At 62.7% G+C, this 16201-nt stretch overlaps 1 protein-coding gene across 7 annotated transcripts; it reads right to left on the reverse strand.

The window, feature by feature from the left end:
- Positions 1-1000: 1000 nt before the first annotated feature.
- Positions 1001-15367, reverse strand: CAMSAP3 (calmodulin regulated spectrin associated protein family member 3). 7 transcript variants are annotated; one of them, XM_026481295.4, is made up of 18 exons: positions 15165-15367; positions 9659-9912; positions 9241-9363; positions 9066-9161; positions 7887-7934; positions 7497-7635; positions 6809-6948; positions 6639-6732; positions 6511-6565; positions 6274-6347; positions 5971-6040; positions 4422-5874; positions 3241-3380; positions 2852-3159; positions 2278-2377; positions 1869-1981; positions 1665-1783; positions 1001-1575 (listed from the first exon to the last, which is right to left on the reverse strand). In XM_026481295.4, the coding sequence occupies exons 1-18, from the start codon at positions 15310-15312 to the stop codon at positions 1270-1272; spliced, it is 3780 nt and encodes a 1259-aa protein (XP_026337080.2). In that variant the 5' UTR covers positions 15313-15367; the 3' UTR covers positions 1001-1269. The 7 variants fall into 7 exon arrangements, with proteins under 7 accessions (XP_026337080.2, XP_044233902.2, XP_057167463.1 ...); XM_044377967.3 differs by having other exon boundaries at positions 6493-6565; XM_057311480.1 differs by having other exon boundaries at positions 6809-7020.
- Between the last annotated feature and the right edge of the window lie 834 nt (positions 15368-16201).

Raw genomic sequence — 16201 nt, forward strand, 5'->3', positions numbered from 1 at the left:
TGGTTGGTGCAGGAGGTGGGGCAGCTGGGCTCCAGGCCAGGGCACACGCCCCACCCTCACCCTGCAGAGCCAGTTCTGGACTCAGAGGCCAGTCTCTGCCGCCTGAGGCCTCCTTGAGGGCCTTGCCCCCAACTGCCCGGGTCTTGCCAGCCCACCCCCGCATTAGCAGGTGGAGATACTGAGCCTCCCCTTTCCAAACTGTTTCTGAGCCAGGGCACTGACCACCTTCCCAGGAGAAGGCAGGTCGGTGAGCTTCGCAAGGTACTTCTCGCCCTGGACAGCAGCCAGGAATAGTCCTCAGCCCTGGGCCAGAGCCGGGGCCGGGGCGTGGTTCTTAGGTCTAAGCTCTGGGAAGCCATTAGTGGGCTCTAAACTATTAAGGGATTTTAAGCATTGAGGGACATAATCAGATTTGTGCCCTGAACAGGCCATGCAGGCTGTGAGGGATTGGCTTGTGGTGGGAGGTGGCTCGGGGTGTGGGGAGGCTCAGGTCATTGGCCTGGACTGGGGGGTGGTCATGGGGATAGAGAGAAGCTAGTGAGACTGAGGAGGCCATTAGGCATCAGGGTGGGGCGGGGGGAAGCTGGTCCCGTGCCTGAGTCACAGGGAGACCGGGAGCTCAGGCCAGCTTGAGCTCACGGTGTAAGGCTTGTGTCTGAGACATCCGTGGCCATGCCAAGGACAGACCCAGACCCTTGGATGTGGAGCTCGCAGGAGAGAAACATGGGAATCCTTTCTAGCAGTGGTAACAGCCTAGAAACGGAGGCAGGCGGTGGTGGAGAGAAGGTAAAGCTTAGCAGCTGGCTGCAGACCAAATGCCAGGAGAGGCCAGTAACATCCACACAGAGGAGAAAAGTGGAGAGCGGCAGGTGGGGAGAGGTCAGGGAGGAGGCGGCCAAGGAGCAGTCATGAGGGGCCTTGGCAGGAGCCACACCAGGACTATCGAGGAGAAAGGAAAACACTCAGGCCGAGCTGTCATTGGGTGCCCCAGCCAGCCTCGGGGAGATGCCAATACTCAAGCTCTTTCTAAATTATTTTATTCAAGAAGGTGGGGAGGACAGACAGGGGACTGAGCTGAGCCCTGAGTCCCTGAACCTCCCAGCTCAGCCCCCACAGCAGGACAGGACAGAAGTTAGGGGGTAGGGACTCCAGCCCTACCCAGACAAGGTTGGGGACAGACGAGACCCAGGAATACCCACTGATTGTCCTCCAGGCTGTCCTCCGAGAGGGCGATGGCTGCGGCCCGCCCCGTGTACCACCGGGACGAGGCTACTTGGGGGTGCTGCTGCCCTTCTTGGGAGTCGTGGGCTTCTTGCTCTGCCAGAGGTGGCCCTGGATGGTGAAGGCATCTACACTCATGGACATGGTCTTGGCAGGGATCTGGGTGAAGCGCTTGCGGTCCGAGTTGTACTTGTAGATGCCCTCGACCATGGCGGGCGTGACTGTGCGGGGGCCGTAGCCCGCCAGGCGAGTCAGCTCCTCCGTCTCCCCGGACAGCGTGTAGAGCGCCCGGAACTGGCAGCTCGAGTCGCGGAAGAGGATCAGGAAGTGGTTGGCCTTGCTCTTCTCAATTTCCTGGTGGGGTGGTGGCAGCAGTTCGCCAGTGGGCAGGGCCCCCAACGCCCCCCCCCCCGCGGGCCCCCCAAGCCCCGGCGTGGACTCACCTCGAGAATGCGGTTCTTCTGCGGTTCGTTTACCTTGCCCGCCAAGCAGCAGTGAGACAGGGCGTTGTGGATGATGAACTTGTTGGACTTGGCGCTGGGCTCCTTGTACAGCCGTGGACCTAAGGGCAAGGTGGTCAGCAGGGCTGTGGGGGGTGGGGACGGGGACAGGCAGGGCCTGGGGCTCGCCAGCTCCGCCCCGCGTACCTGTGTACTCAGGCACCGACGCCGGGGACGAGGCGTTGCTGCCGTTCTCCCAGTCACGCTCACGGCTGCCAGGCAGGCGGCTGGGGGACATGAGGCCGGATGGGGAAGGAGCCCTGTGGGGAGACAGGAGGGGATGGGGATGCAGTCAGTGGTAGGGGCAGCCTCCCCGGGGGCAGAGGGACCAGGGAAGGGATGAACCTAGGAGCTTGCGTGTAGGTACTCCAGCCGCAGACGCCTGCGCCCCCCCCCCCACACCCCCACTCAAGTGCACAGGCATGTTCCTGAGGCCCGTCAACAGCCCCCATGTGCACGTGCGCAGGACCGCGTCCTCTCATCCCTTCAGCAAGGCACACACGGACCCTGAGAGGGCACCCGGAACTCACACGCCTGCCCGCCGGGCCAAACTCACCGAGACGTGGGCCTCTTCACACCAAGGTTATTGGGGGCCTCGTTGGCCACGGTGGACAGTGATAGGGTGGACTGAGAGTAGACTTTGCTCAGCCGGGAGCCTGGGAGAAGAGGGCATGGGGTCATCCCTACCCAAAGTCCCCTTGCCTCCTCAGGGCTGGGGGGGAGGGTGCTTAACCTGGCAGGTTGTGGAGGGAACATGGGGTCAGCCCCACCTGAGACCCTCACCCTGTGCACTCCCACTGAGACAGACCTCCCCCCTACCCATGGGGGAGGGGGCTGTGCCCAGAAGTCGGGGGGGAAGCCCCCCCCCAGAAAGCTCTTGCTCCTAAACATCCCTGAGAGGGCCTCGCGTCCCTTAAGCTCTAGAGAGAACGCTGGGCCAGCTCTGCCCAGCATGCCTTACCCCACTGTAGCCCCCACATCCCTGTGGAAGTCCAGGCATGGGCAACCCCCCAAGACCCCTCTCGCCCCATGTACTCATAGGGGTCTCAGCAAGCCCCTGACAGGCTCATTGGGCAGGCACCATCCCTGACCCCCCGCCCCCAGCCCTACCCCCCCCCCCCGGTCCTTACCCAGCAGGCCACGGGCAGGGCTTCGTGCCAGGGCCGAGTCATCACAGCAACCAGAGCGTGGCCGGGGGGCCCTCCGCCCACCCCGGCCTGGCCCCCCGGCCCCCGCAGCCCGTGGCCGCAGCACTTTGTCAAGGTCATCCATCAGCTTCAGCTGGGCCCTGCGTTCATACTCGAGCCGAGTGAAGTCCCCCCGCCTGGGGCCCACCTCTTCCTCAGCTGGGACCCTCGCAGCAGGGGCTGGGGCTGCTGCGGGGGCCACAGGAGCCGGGGGGGCCGGGGGGCCCGCGGTCACCTCCTCCTGGGCCAGCCTGCAGATGAAGTTATCGAGCAGTCAGACAGGTCACAGGTTCACTGGCTGCAGGGATCTGATGGGCAGCACCCAGCCTCACCGTGCGGCCTCTTCCCTCCGCTGCTCCTTCTCAGCCTCCTGCCACTGTTTCCGCCGCCGCGCCTCCTCCGCCCGCCGCTGCTGCCGTTCCAGCAGGCTGGCCCGCTTCTGGGCCATCTCGTCCTCGGGCTTGTCTTCATCCTGGGGGCAGGCACCGAGTCCAGCTGGCCGTCCCTCCCCTAGCACTTCTGTTGACCCCGCCTGCTAACCACTCACCCTCCTTTCCCTTTTGTAATTGGTCTGAAGGCCCTCCGTGGGTTCCTGCTTTATGCATGGCCCTGTGCTGGGTAGCGGGGCAAAACGGGGACCCAGCCAGACTGGGTGCTGTTCACACCAAGTGCTTAACCCAGTGGGGAAGGCGACCTGATAGGTCTGAAGCAGCTACCTGTCTACAGTGTGGGGAGGGACCTATCCTAGTGGCACTAAGCAAGGCTTCCTGGAGGTGGCAGCCCGGAGAAGGACAGGGACTTCACTCGGGAGGGGTGGGATGTGAGGAGAATATTCCAGGTAGAGGGAACAGCCAGTGCAAAAGCCCTGAGGCTAGAACAAACCTAGCGGGCAGGGAATGGGCAGGGAACAGCACGGAGGCCAAGGGGGCTGGGAGGTGGAGCCGGGGAGACCTGCATAGGAAGGGCAGAGGTGAGCAGGGCCCAAAGCCATGGGAAGGACTCCTTTTTTTTCTAAGAGCAAGGGGAGCTCCAGGGTTGAAGAAGGGGACTGACAAGGTCCCATTTACATTAAAAAATATGTATCTCTGGCTGCTCCGTTGAAAATGACCACGGATGGAGGGGGTGGGGGTGGACAGCAGAGGTCAGTCAGCACGTGACGGAGGCGTCCCGGTGAGACCGCTGGCCCGGGCTGGGGATGCTATGAGGACGGAGAACAGTGACACGGAAGAGTGGGAAGGGGAACTGGCAGGGCCGTGATGGGGAGAATGGGAAGGAGAGAACATGAGGGAGGAGATGCCGTGGAAGACCCCAGCCCTGTTTGTCCACCCACTCCTGTCCATCTGTCACCCATCCATCCATCTACCCACCCATCTATCTCCATCTGGCCACACGCACCTTGTCTGCCCACTCCCACCTGGCTATCTACCTCCCTGTTTATCCACCAGTGTCCCCACTCTCTGACCATTGCCCCACCCACCCGGTCCCTTCCCCCACCGCCTTGGCTGATTCGCACCTTATAGAAGAATCCCAGCCCTGCCCGGGGCTCTCCCTCGGAAGATGCCTCTTCCTCCAAGGAATCCTCAGCACCAGGGGGGCTCCCATCTCCCTCGTCTTCGGCTGTGGGCTCTTCCAGGCTGCCCAGCGGGATCTCGATGAGGCCAGGCCGGGCCCCAGGCTCTGGAGGTGACCCCTCCGCCAGGAGGATAGAGGAGCGTGTCTGCACAGGCACCTGGCTTGGCGAGAACTTGCGCAGGTGGGGGAGGCTGTCTACATCGTGGGGAGGTGTGAGCACTCTTGTCAGGGGTGCTAGCCGCAGCTCTGCTGGCCGTGCATGTTTCGGGCTTCGGGGTGTCGGGCTGGGGCCGGGCCCGGGGCTGCGCCGGGCAGCTGGGGCACGCCGAGCAGGGCTGGGAGATGCGGCTTTGGGACCCACTGTGGGACCAGGGATGACCCATGCAGCAGGTGGCGGGGCAGGCCCGGGGGCCTCAGGTGGGGCCAGGAGCCGCTGCTGCTGGTCCGTGAGCCTCTGCATGTCCCGTTGCAGTGAGCTCAGCGCAGCACTTAGCTTGCTGACTGCCCGGTTATAGTCCCCCAGCCCCTCGGGGGGCACCGGGCCCAGTTCGGGTGAGAAGGTTACTGCCTTGGGCCGTGGGGATGGATCACCCTGGCCTTCACCCGCTGGTCGCTCCCCACCAGGGACCGGGCCCGGCTCCGCCTCTGCCTCCCCTCCAGCCTCCCGTGGCTGCACCTGCAGGAAAGCGCTCTTGCCCAGTCGCTGGCGGTGCTTGGCAAAGATGGCCTCGATCCGTCGCTTCTGAGCCTCAATGGCCCGCCGTTTCTCCTCCAGCCGGGCCCCCAGTTCACTCATCTCTGAGCTCAGGGCCTCTGGGGCTGTGGGGGTGGCTGCCGGGGAACCTGCCTCGGCCTCAGCCCTGACCAGCTGCTTCTTGCGTTCCGCAAAGCTGGTCATCTTCACCTCGGAGTTGCTGGCCGCTGGGGACGAAGCTGCCGCCTTCGGGGAGCCCTCAGATAGGGCCGGTGGTTTCGACACCTCCCCTGCCGGGCAGGGAGATGGTTTCAAGGGGCCCTCAGGGTGGGGCACGTAGGTGGGTGCTTTGGTGGGCCCATCGGGCAGTGGCTTTGAGGCCCCCTCGAGTGGGTAGGAGGAAGCCAGCGGCAGTTTGGAGGAGCCCTCAGGGGAGTGGAGGTAGAAGCTGCCGTCGGCAGCGCCATCTGGGAGCAGCCGGGGCTCGGCACTGTGGATGATCTGCAAGGCCTCCTCGATGGTAGGCAGGTCGCCAGGCTCCGGGGATGGCTGGACGGGGGTCCGGGCTGGCGCGGGGCGCGGGGGGCCCAAGCTGTCTGAGCTGACGGAGCGGAGTAGGACGGGGTCTCCCATGACGACATCCACGTCGCTGTCCAGGCCAAAGGGGGTGCTGAACGACACTGCCTGGGAAAGGGGGCGGCTGGGCGGCAGGAGGGAGGGGTCAGCCCCTGGGACAAGCCCCAGACCCACCACTGCCCAGCCTGCTCCACCGGCCAGGCCCTTGAAATGCACTCACCTGAGCTGACGGTTCCAGGCCTTGCCGAGGGCCTCCATGTGGGACATGGACGGGGAGGACTTCAGTGAGCCTGGGAGGGGTGGTAAGTGGTCACTCCGTGGTCACTATGGAGTTGCTGGGGACCCTGGGCGGGGTCTACCAGGGGGTGTCACTGAGGTGGCATTATGTGGACGGATAGCTGGGGGCCACTGGGGTCAGTGAGGGTCACCATGGGGTCATTCGGGTGCCAGAGGGATCGAGTGGAGGGATCAGGACGAGACAGGAAGTCTGCTGTTGGGTAGGGGGCTATACTCCCGCCCTCACCTGTGGATCCACGGAGTGGGGACTGGGGGCCGCCGGGTGACAGGAGCGGGTGGCGGAAGTTGAAGACAGGAGAACTGCCAAGAGATGCACGTCAGCCGAGGGACCCCCCCCACCGCCCCACCGCTGCCCACTTCTCCCAGGAGTCGAGCAGAGAGCATCCCCCGGCCCTGGCGCAGCACCCAGCGAGGGGAAGGGCCCACCCTGGCCATGGAGACTCACCCAACAGGCGAACTGTACCTGCAGCCACTGCTGTTCTGAGCGGGAGAGGCCTCCATGGCCCGGGGGGAGGCCGCTGCGGCAGACAGAGCAGGGTCAGGTGGGGCCTGGCCTCCCTACCCCGCCCCACACCTCGGGCCAGGCCTCACCGTGACCGTCAGGCAGCTCTTTGGCCTGCACGAAATCAGGTTTCAGCACCTCAAAGCACATGAACATCTCAGCGAGCAGCACCACCAGGTTGATCTGGAGGCAGAAGGCAGGGTCAGCCACTGGGACCCATGGCCCTGGACGCCTGCCTCGGCCCCCGAGATGACCTTACCTTGAGGGGCGGTGGGACATAGAGCAGGTCCTCGAGGGACAGCGGGCAGCCGCGAGGAAGGCGGGAGGCGCAGAAGTCCTGCACCAGCTGGAGGTTGTAGAGGCTGTCCGCCACAGACATGGGCTCCTTGAGGCACACCTCTGTAGGGACAGGACACCTGGGTCCCCCGCGCTGTGGGAAGGAGGACGGGGCCCTGGGGAAGCAAGGGCCTCCTACGGGCCGGGCCTCGTGTGGGTACTAGGATAGGCTGATCCTCGGGCCTTTGCATCTGTTCCCAACTGCCCGGAGAACTAGTCCCCCAAGAAGTCAACTCAAAAAGCTTTTCCTGACCACCTAGCCCGCCCTGGAGCACCTAACATCCAGACTGTTCTTCTGGATGAACTTATTGTCTTCCTCTCCCAACTAGGATGTCAGCTGCCTGAGGTCAGGAGCATGTCTGTATTATTCTCACTGGATCTCTGGCACCTGAAATGGAATCTGGTGTTCTATAAATATTTGCTGCAGGAATGAATTCTATGAAGCACAGAGAAGTTTAGGCACTTGTGCAAGGTCACACAGCGAACCGGGGGAAAAAAAGAGTTCACGCCCCAGTTCTGGAAGGTGCACTCATTATTACTGACCCACTCTAGGGCAGATGCCTGGGTGCCGAGCTCCCAAGGACAAGTGTGGCCCAGGCCCGCGCACTCACCCTCGAGTCGCAAGAGCTGGGGACAATAGCAGTGGATTGTGGCAGCCAGTGCAGCCCCACTTGCCAGATCCTGGAGCGTGGTCACATTTGGAAAGCAGGGGGCACGTCGGGCCACAGCTCGGTCCTTGCGGTATCGGATCTGTGGGTGGGAGCCGAGTTAGGTCAGAGGGTCAGGCTGGCCCCAAGTCAGCGGTCATGCAGGTTGGGTGGGGAGGCCTGGGGTTTCCGCCATGAGGGGGCGTGAAGCTGGGGGTCCCAGAGCCAGAGTGGGGCCAGCCTGGAGCGGGGGAAGGGCAGCAGCAAGAGGCAAAGGAAGTGTCTGCGAGCAGCCAGGCCAGCAGCAAGGGCTGGGGCAGGACTCCTGGGACCCCGGGGCGGGGGATACATTACCATGGGGGGTTTGCTCCCCGACTCCTTCAAACAGAAGGCAATTGCGTGCTGGGGGGAGAGGAGCAGCCGTCAGCGGGGCGGGAGGGGTGCTGACTTGCTGGGCCCCCAAGCACACCTCCAGGGGAGGGGGAGATAGCCCTGACCCTGTCATAAGCCTTGGCCATCCAGCTCCGACTGCACTCTGGCCAGCTTTGGGGACCCCAGCTCCTCCCAGCCTGGAGGGATCCCACAGAGCAGCCTCCCATGCAGGGAATCTCCCCCCCAACAAAAGACCCAGGCCCCAGCTTGGGGAGGGGATGCAGAGGAAGCAGGTAGGCAGAAGGAGAGGAACCCCCAACCCAGGTCCGAGAGCGGAAGGGGGCCCCAGGGTGAGCAAAGGCAGGGACCCCTTCCAGCCCAATGCCTTCCACTGCAGGGGACACTTGCCCCTTGTTGTGCTTCAGGGATGGACACCCCCCCCCAACCAAAGCTGGGACTTGTCCTTAGGGAAACTGGGGTCTTGGGAAGGTTCTTCTGCCTTCTTCTGGGTTTGGGGGTCTTCCTCTTGGCTAAGGGGGGGGGTCTTCTCCATGTGCACTGCCACTGGGGTCAGGATCCATATGTCTGATGGGCGAGGGTCCTCCCTTCAGAAGTGCCGGAAGTCTCCCAGCTCTCAGACGGACAAGCCAAGGAGCTGTGCTCTCTTGATCACTGGGAGGGGAGGTGCACCCCCTGAATGGTAACTGGGGAGGGGTCTGCCGGTCAGTTAACAGCAGGGATTCCTCTCTTCTGAGTCTACAAAGGGCTTCTCTCTGTCCCCCAGGGCTGGGGTCCCACGTCTTTTGCTCACAGCTGGGAAGTAGGAGAAGGAGCAGACAGGCAGGCAGAACAGACACATAGAGAGACAAAGCGACAAGCAAGGCAGGCAGACGGGGCGGAGAAACAGCCCCACTTACAGGAACCAGCTTCCAGTACCAGCGTGTGGGGCACTGATGCCAGAGAGGCAGAGGGGAGAGCAGCAGGAGAGGCACAGGGGAGAAGGCAGAGAGAGAGAGTCACCTCCAGCACCTCCACCCCAGTGCACGAACGGCCTTGAGAGAGAGAGTCACCTCCAGCACCCCCACCCCAGTGCACGAACTGCCCACCCATTCCTTCCAACTGTCCTTGCGTCCTTCCATTCGTCCATTGCCCTAGCCTCACCGAGGGCTGTGCTGGGGCCACCCCGTCTGCAGGGGCCACAGGAGAGGCTCTCTGGGCAGCTTCCTGCTCCGTCTTCTCCTGCAGCCGCCGGATGGTCTGGGGAGCAGGGAGAAGTCAGAGCTCTGGTCACTGGGCAATCCTGGGCCCCAGCCCGCGCCAGCCTAACCCCACCTACCGTGTCCACCCAGAAAAGGAGCTTGTGCTCCAAGCTGGCCAGGGCCAAAGGACCGGGCAGTGTCTTCGTCCACTCGAAGGCGAAGGCAACCATAAGGGCGTCAATGACAGCTAGATGGGCTCCCTGTGGAGGTAAGGGCTGAAGGGTGAGACCAGGGGGAAGGATGGGCGCTCCCCTCGCCTCCGCCTCCGAGGGAGAAGAGGAAGAACCTCAAGGTGGGGGGCGGGGCTTGAAATAGGAGGGGCTTTGGGGATGGGCCAGGATTAGTGGGTGGGGCTTCAGGGAATGAGCCAGGATAGGGGTCCTGGAAGAACCACTACCGGTCGGCCATAAACCATGTCCTCAAGGGCCAGAGCAGCGCTTCTGGGGAGGAGCCAGGCCTGGTGGGCGGCGCCTGGAAGACCGGGGCGGGGCCTACCATGAGGATGGGCTGGTGCCTCAGGTCGGCCTCCTGCACGGGGCGCTCGGGCAGCGCGGGCACTGTGCCCCTCCGCGCCAGCAGGGCCAGCAACGCCGAGGGGCTGGGGGGGGTCTCGAGCTGCGGCAGCGCCTGGCGCCAGGCCCGGCAGTAGAGCTCGGCCGAGAGCAGCAGCCGCGTCACCGGGGGCTTCACGTGCTCCTGCGCGTACTGGTCGGTGTAGAAGGGCTCCCACAGCTCCGAGGGCACGTGCTCTGTGGGGCGAGGCGGGTGACGGTAGGTCAGGGCCCAGGCATGCGTAGGGAGGCCGGCACCGGGACGGGAGGCTGGGGGACCTGGGAGGAGGCACGCCGCGCAGGCGTGCAGTTCAGTTCGCCAGAGGAAGGGGCTCCAGGTGGAGGGGCCCAGGCCAGCAGGGGCCAGGAGTTGGGAGGGCACAGTGCCTCAGGGGGAGGAGGCAGCGTGGGGGCGGGGCCTTGGCCTGCGAAGGGGCTTGTTGGGAGGTGGGTGGTCTTGGGAGGCCCTCAAAGAACAATCACAGTGAACATGGCTTAATCGATCTCCCTGGCTGGCCGGCAAACCCGGGAGGCAGCAGCCAGGGCACAACAGGTAACTCCAGAAACAGAGGCACAGGACAGGAAAGCAACCTGCCTAAGGCCACACAGCTGGGCAAGGCTGGCACTGGGATTCAAACCCAGGCCTCCGGCAGACTCCACACCCTCGCTCAGCATGGAGGCTGGGGTGGGGTGAGCTGTGGGGTGGAGGGCTGGCTGCAGGGCACGGAATGGGGAGGTGGCCAGACTGCAGACATTCTGGGGGGGGGGGGGAGTGGTCTGTACCTGGTGACTGAAGGGTGGAGGCAGGGGAGAGAGAGGGAGGCGTCCAGGCCCCACCGGGTGTGACGGGAAAGATGGGGGAAAGGGAGGTGGCTGAGCTGGGGGTACAGGAGGGGCAGCAGGTGAGGTGGCAGAGGCTGAATGTGAGGGGCTGGGCCTTAGGAGAGAGGGGAGGTCACCTTGCAGACCGGCCACAAAACCCTTGCCGACGCTGACTGAGACACTGACTGAGACGGGCAGGGTAGGAAGAGGCTGGAGGAAGCCCCATGCAGAGGGGTGGGTGGTGGAGCCCCAAGCGGACCCAAGGGTGGGGAGGAGAAAGACCAGAATAAGGCACCAGGAAGATTCCCTGGGGAGGTCTAGGAGGAGGTGACTGAGGCCAGCATGGGGAGCCTGCCCTCGTGGGGATCTTCCAGGGAGGCCCCAACTCTTAATTCCAATCCGAACAGTTGTTTTGTCTACTGGGGTTCTGTGTGTCTGAAAGAATGGGGCGCAGGATTCTACTGCTTAAAAACGTATAACATCCCTGACCTCCCTCAGGTGCTTGTCTTCACAGCCATGCTCCCCAGAGACCCCCTGCCCTCACCTACCAGGACCCAGGCATTCTTCCCTTCAGTCCCTCCCTGCCCCAGCTCCTCTCCACCCCCTAAAATCACACTTGACCTTCCCACTTAATGCTCCACTCCTGTGGAGAGCTGTGCCCGCTCTCTGCCCCTCTCAGCACGGCTCCTTCAAAGAACAGAGTTCTCCAGGCTCTGCTTCCTTCCACCGGACCCCACCCCAACCTCCCTGATTCGATTCCTGCCCTCCCAGCTCCCAGTCTCCCCAAGGCCAGCAGCGGCCCTCCAACGCACAGTTGTGGGCCTTGTGGGCCATCTCTTGCCTGGGCGCTCTGCCCAGCACCTCCTTGTTCCGGAAACCTTCCTCCCCCAGCATCTCCCAGCTTCCCATCTTTTTCTCTGTCCCACCACTCAAGCCAGGCCTCCTCCCCACATGCCCCGTCAATGCCAGGTTCCTGACACTCGGTCAGAACAGCCCTGTAAATGGATACATACTCCACCCCACCCCCACCCCAGTGATGGCTTCCCTGGCCATCTGAGCACGGCCACCTGCTGCAGCCCAGGCCTTGTGTCCCACTGCCCTCTGGGCATTTCCCATGATGCTCAGTACCTTGCTCCAAACCTGCTCCTCTCTGAAATTGCAGTGAGAAATCACCGTACCTTCCCCCACCCCTCCAACACCTCATGTCCTCGGGTTTCCACCTCCTGGCATCTCCCCAACCCAAACCCTGCTCCCTATCTCCCCAGCCCCTGCTCATTTCCTGCTTCCACTGGCAAAATTAAACACGTTTCTTTCTGGGGCACTTGGGTGGCTCAGTCAGTTAAGCGTCTGCCTTCGGCTCAGGTCATGATCCTGGGGTCCTGGGATTGAGTTCCACGTCAGGCTTCCTACTCAGAGGGGAGTCTGCTTCTCCCTCCCTCTCTCTCTCTCCCTCTGCCCCTCCCCACTGCTCATCCTCTCTCTCTCTCTCAAATAAATAAATAAAATCTTTAAAAAAAAATGAAAGAAAAAAAAATTTCTTTCTTGCAGGACTTGTCAGGGCCTTCAAGATGAAAACTGTGAGCTAGGGCTCCCAACGGCTAATGTTGATCAAGCATTCCCTCCGTACCTGTGTGTGTGCCTACACCTCAACTCTATTGGCATCTGGGTCTGGACAATTCTCTGTGTTCAGCAGGGGGTGGGGTAGGCAGTCCGCACTTTGTAAGATGATCAGCAGAGTCCCTGGTCTCTACTCACTAGATGCCAGGACCACCCTCCCCCTAAGCAGTAACAACCACAAATGTCTCCAGACACTGTCAGAGGTCTCCTAAGAGGCAGAACCACCCCCCGGGGTAGAGAGCTCTCTACGGAAAATGTTCATTAGCCATTTGCCATAGGGTAATGCTGTCCCAGAGAAACGCAGCCCATGTATATAGTTTTAACCTTGTAGCTGCCCCATCAAAAAAGTAGAAACCAGTAACCTTAGTAATATATTTAACCCCATACATATCTGATACTATCATTTCGACATGTAATTCACATAAAGACATCGTGAGATATTTCACTTGTTTTTTTATACGAAGTCTTCAGAAGCCACGGAGTGGTTCATCTACGTTTACAGCGCGTCAGGACTAAGACCAGCCCCGCGGGGCTGCGGCCACCGTCCTGGGACCGCGCAGGGCTACGGCTCGGCTGGCATTTACTTAGACTGAGGCCACCTTGCACGCGTTTGCTCGTGGTGTCATCCTTGGGACACTTACTCTGAGCCCCATTGTACAGATGAGAAAACTGAGGCCCAGAGAGCAGAGAGAACTCGCCCAAGATCACACAGCTAATAAACGGCCAGCTGACGTGAACGCAGTTGCCCTACAGGTCACACTGATGCTCTGGTATAAGGGACTTCGTGTGCTGTTTCCCAAACTTGCACAGAGATGGCACCCTTCCTTATCTTCGAGCCGGAGTCCCGTGGAACCCACCTGCCTGCATTCCTCCCAGCCTCCTCACACCTGCGCCTCTGGCCCACCGCAGCTACGGGCTCCCCGGGGCAACTGCCTATCCCATCTCATTCTGTCGGGTCCTCAAACATGCTCCATGGCTCCCCAGTGCCCTCAGATCCCCACCCCACCCCTTGAGAGGCCCTCCCCAGTCCCACCAGCCTCTCTCATCGCCCACCTCCCCCAGCCACCCCCCCACCCTCCGGACCTTCAGTCTCCTCTCAGAACTCCCTGTTGGTCCAAACCCTAGGCCTTTTCACATGAGGTCTCCTCCCCCTGGGAAACTCCTATGCATCCTTTAAGGTTTGAACCCTCCCTCCTCTGGGGAGACTTCCCTTCTCCTTCCCTCCCTGGCTGAGTTCAGGGATTTCCTCCCCCAGCCCCATGGCCACCTCTGCAACCCAGACCCTATCGCTCTAAGCCCAATGATCTGGTTCCCTGTCCCCTGTCCCAACTCCACCCCCCCCCCCCCCCGTCACCCAACAGGCATTGATGAGTCCCAGAGTTCATGAATCAAGCGGAGCTCTGTTCCCCACTTCCCTCTCTGGGCCTGGCCTCCCACCTTCCTCAGCCCCGTCTTACAGAGCAGGAGGACGGGACGAGGACTGAACAAGACCCTCAAAGAGGATGCCGCACAGGGCAGGGATCTGGGTCAGTGAGAACAGAACTGGGGGAGTCAGGGCATCTCCTTAGGAGACCTCACTTTCCTTTCTGTGAAATGGGGTGGTAATTTCTGCTCCATGATGATATTAATATTACTAATAAAAATACCACTGCTGATCACAGCAGCAGTGACAGGGAGCAGCCGTCTAGAATGTACAATATGCCAGATGCAGCACAAGGATACCTGAGGTCTGCCGCCAGCAACCTTGTGAAGAGGGTATTGGGATCCCCATCACCCAAGCACTGCCCTGGCACCTAGTGGGTGCCCCCCAGACATTTGCAAAATGGCTAAGTGAATAAATGCCCTCTTTTTCCAGAGGGGGAAACAGCAGCTTTAGAGAACTGGGATAATTTGTCCATAACCTGGTGGAGCTGGGACTCAAACCCAGTTCTGATTCCCAAAGTTGAGTCTTCTAGGGCCACGTAACCTGGGACAGGAGAGCCTGGGGCAGACCTGGGTCTCTCCCTGCCAGCCTCCTTTCTTCCTCAAGCAGATCCTCGGGGAAAGGCAGGCCCCAGAGTGGGCCCAGCATGGGAGGGTGCTGGGAGAAAGACACAGGCTTGGGCGGACCCAGGAGATGGGCAGCTGTCCCCGAGCCCCACACCCAGAACAGGTTGATCTGGGAAGGCCACTGAAGGGGGGATGGGCTGTGCCCAGCTGGTGCCAAGACCGGTGGGCAGGCCGGTGGGAGAGCAGGGCGTCCCGGCAGGACTCCGCGGAAGGCCCAGACCTTAATTAACCCCGGCTGCCCTGTAACAGGCCCTGGCTCCCAGCTCTGGCCCGAGTGGTGGGGCTGCCCTAGGGCCCTGACTTGGCCCACTCAGGCCCTGGAATCCTGGGGACCCACCCGCATCCTTCCCCTTGGGGTGGCTTGACTTCCGCACACATGTGGGCCTAGGGGAGGAGTAGAGGCTCTGTCCCGGTGGGAGAAGGCCCTACACCTGGGTCCCCACCCCCGCCGCTCTCGGACAAGCCCATTCCCTTCTCCCCGGCTCGACCGACTCCTAGGCAAAATGGGGTAATAAGTCACAGCTGCCAGCCGCTGGCCGCGGCCATGCTGGCGAAATGAGAGGCTCCCGGAGCTGCCCTCGCCGCCCGCAGCGCAGGGAGGGCTGACGCGGGGTGTGGGTCCCGGCTGCGGGGCGGTCGGCGGGGGGGGGTCCTCGCGGGGGCGTGATGTGAATGTGTAAGGGGGGAGGGCGTGCAAGGCCCGCCCGGGAGACCCCGCCCCGCTCACCTGGGCTCCCGGACGCCGGGGTCCCCGCGCGGATCTGGGCCGCCGGCCCCACCCCCACCGCGCTCCCGCAGCCGGGCGGGCAAAGTCCACCGCCCGGGCCGAGCAGGAAGCCCGGAGGCCCGGCGCGGCGGGGCCCGAGCCAGGGCCCCCGGGCCGCCGGCGCTATTGTTCCCACGGCCCCGGCCTCCGCGGCCCGGCGCCCCGCCCCCCGCACCTGCCGCCCCCGGCCCGGTACCTGCGCCCCCGAACGCGGCCCGCAGCACCCACGCCAGGCTGGCCGCCGCCTTGGCCCGCGAGAAATCGTACTGGTCCAGCGACTTGATCTCGGGCACCAGGAAGGTCCTCCGCAGCGGCCCAGGCCCGGGGGGCGCCGCCTCCACCATGGCGGCACCGGGGCTGCGGGCGCCGGCTCCGCGCTCGCTCCAGCTGGGCTGCGCCGCGCTCGCACCCGGACCGGGCCCGCCGCCGCCGCTGCCGCCGCCGCCGCCGAGCCAGGTGCGGCCGCTCGCGCTCGCGACGCAGCGTCGGCCCCGCCCCGGGGCGGAGCCCAGGTGCGCCCCGCCCCTGGCTCAGACCCCGACCCCGTCCCCCGGGCCTCGCCTGGCCACCCGCCGCGGTCTGGGGCGGGCCCGGACTGCGGTGGTGGCGGGAGGCTGCGGCGGAGTGCGTGTGCGCGCGTGCGCTGGGGAAGATGAGGGACCCTCTGCTTGCGGATGTGTGTGCTGGCCCAAGTGTGTACCCTTAGATGGGAGTGTGAGCATCCATGCGCGCTCGTCACTCCTGGCCAAGAGGCAGAGTGTGCGTGGGTGCACCTGTGTCCGATTGCGTATTGTGAGTGTACGAGAGCGTGTGTTCTTATCAGCGTGTACGTCCCCGAATGTAGTCGGGTGTGAGTGTATTAGAGGGTGTCTGCATGTGCGTATCTGGGTGGGAGTGTGACAGCATGTGTGTGTGTCCGTGTTTTTCGTGTGTGTTGTGGGTACAAGGATCTGTACTGTGTGGGTGTCTGTGTGCAGAAGATTGAGGAGTGGTGAGTGTGGGTGTGTATTTGTGTTTTGTCGGGGACTTGCCAGTGTGCATATTAGCACCTAGATGTACTTGTGTTTTGTGTAAGGGTGTGACCAGTGCCAGTGAAGGAGCCTATGAGAGAAATGGAGGGCATGAGTATTTATGCAAGAGCGTGACTACTTGTATCTACGAACGCGGGGGAATGGGTATGAATGGATACACTTGCAAACGTCTGGGCCCCTTTTGTGGATATTTGTTTCACAT

This window comes from Ursus arctos, unplaced genomic scaffold (assembly GCF_023065955.2).
Source record: "Ursus arctos isolate Adak ecotype North America unplaced genomic scaffold, UrsArc2.0 scaffold_14, whole genome shotgun sequence".
NCBI lineage: Eukaryota > Metazoa > Chordata > Mammalia > Carnivora > Ursidae > Ursus > Ursus arctos.

Bases quoted from the DNA above. Each gene is read 5' to 3' on its own strand.
- CAMSAP3 (XM_057311479.1), bottom strand. From the start codon at position 15,312: ATGGTGGAGGCGGCGCCCCCCGGGCCTGGGCCGCTGCGGAGGACCTTC. The intron at 7,935-9,065 runs GTGAGGCTAGGG...CTCTCCCCCCAG, and splicing joins TGGCCCCAGCACAGCCCTCG to CACGCAATTGCCTTCTGTTT. The intron at 2,378-2,851 runs GTAAGGACCGGG...CTCTTCTCCCAG, and splicing joins CCCTGCCCGTGGCCTGCTGG to GCTCCCGGCTGAGCAAAGTC.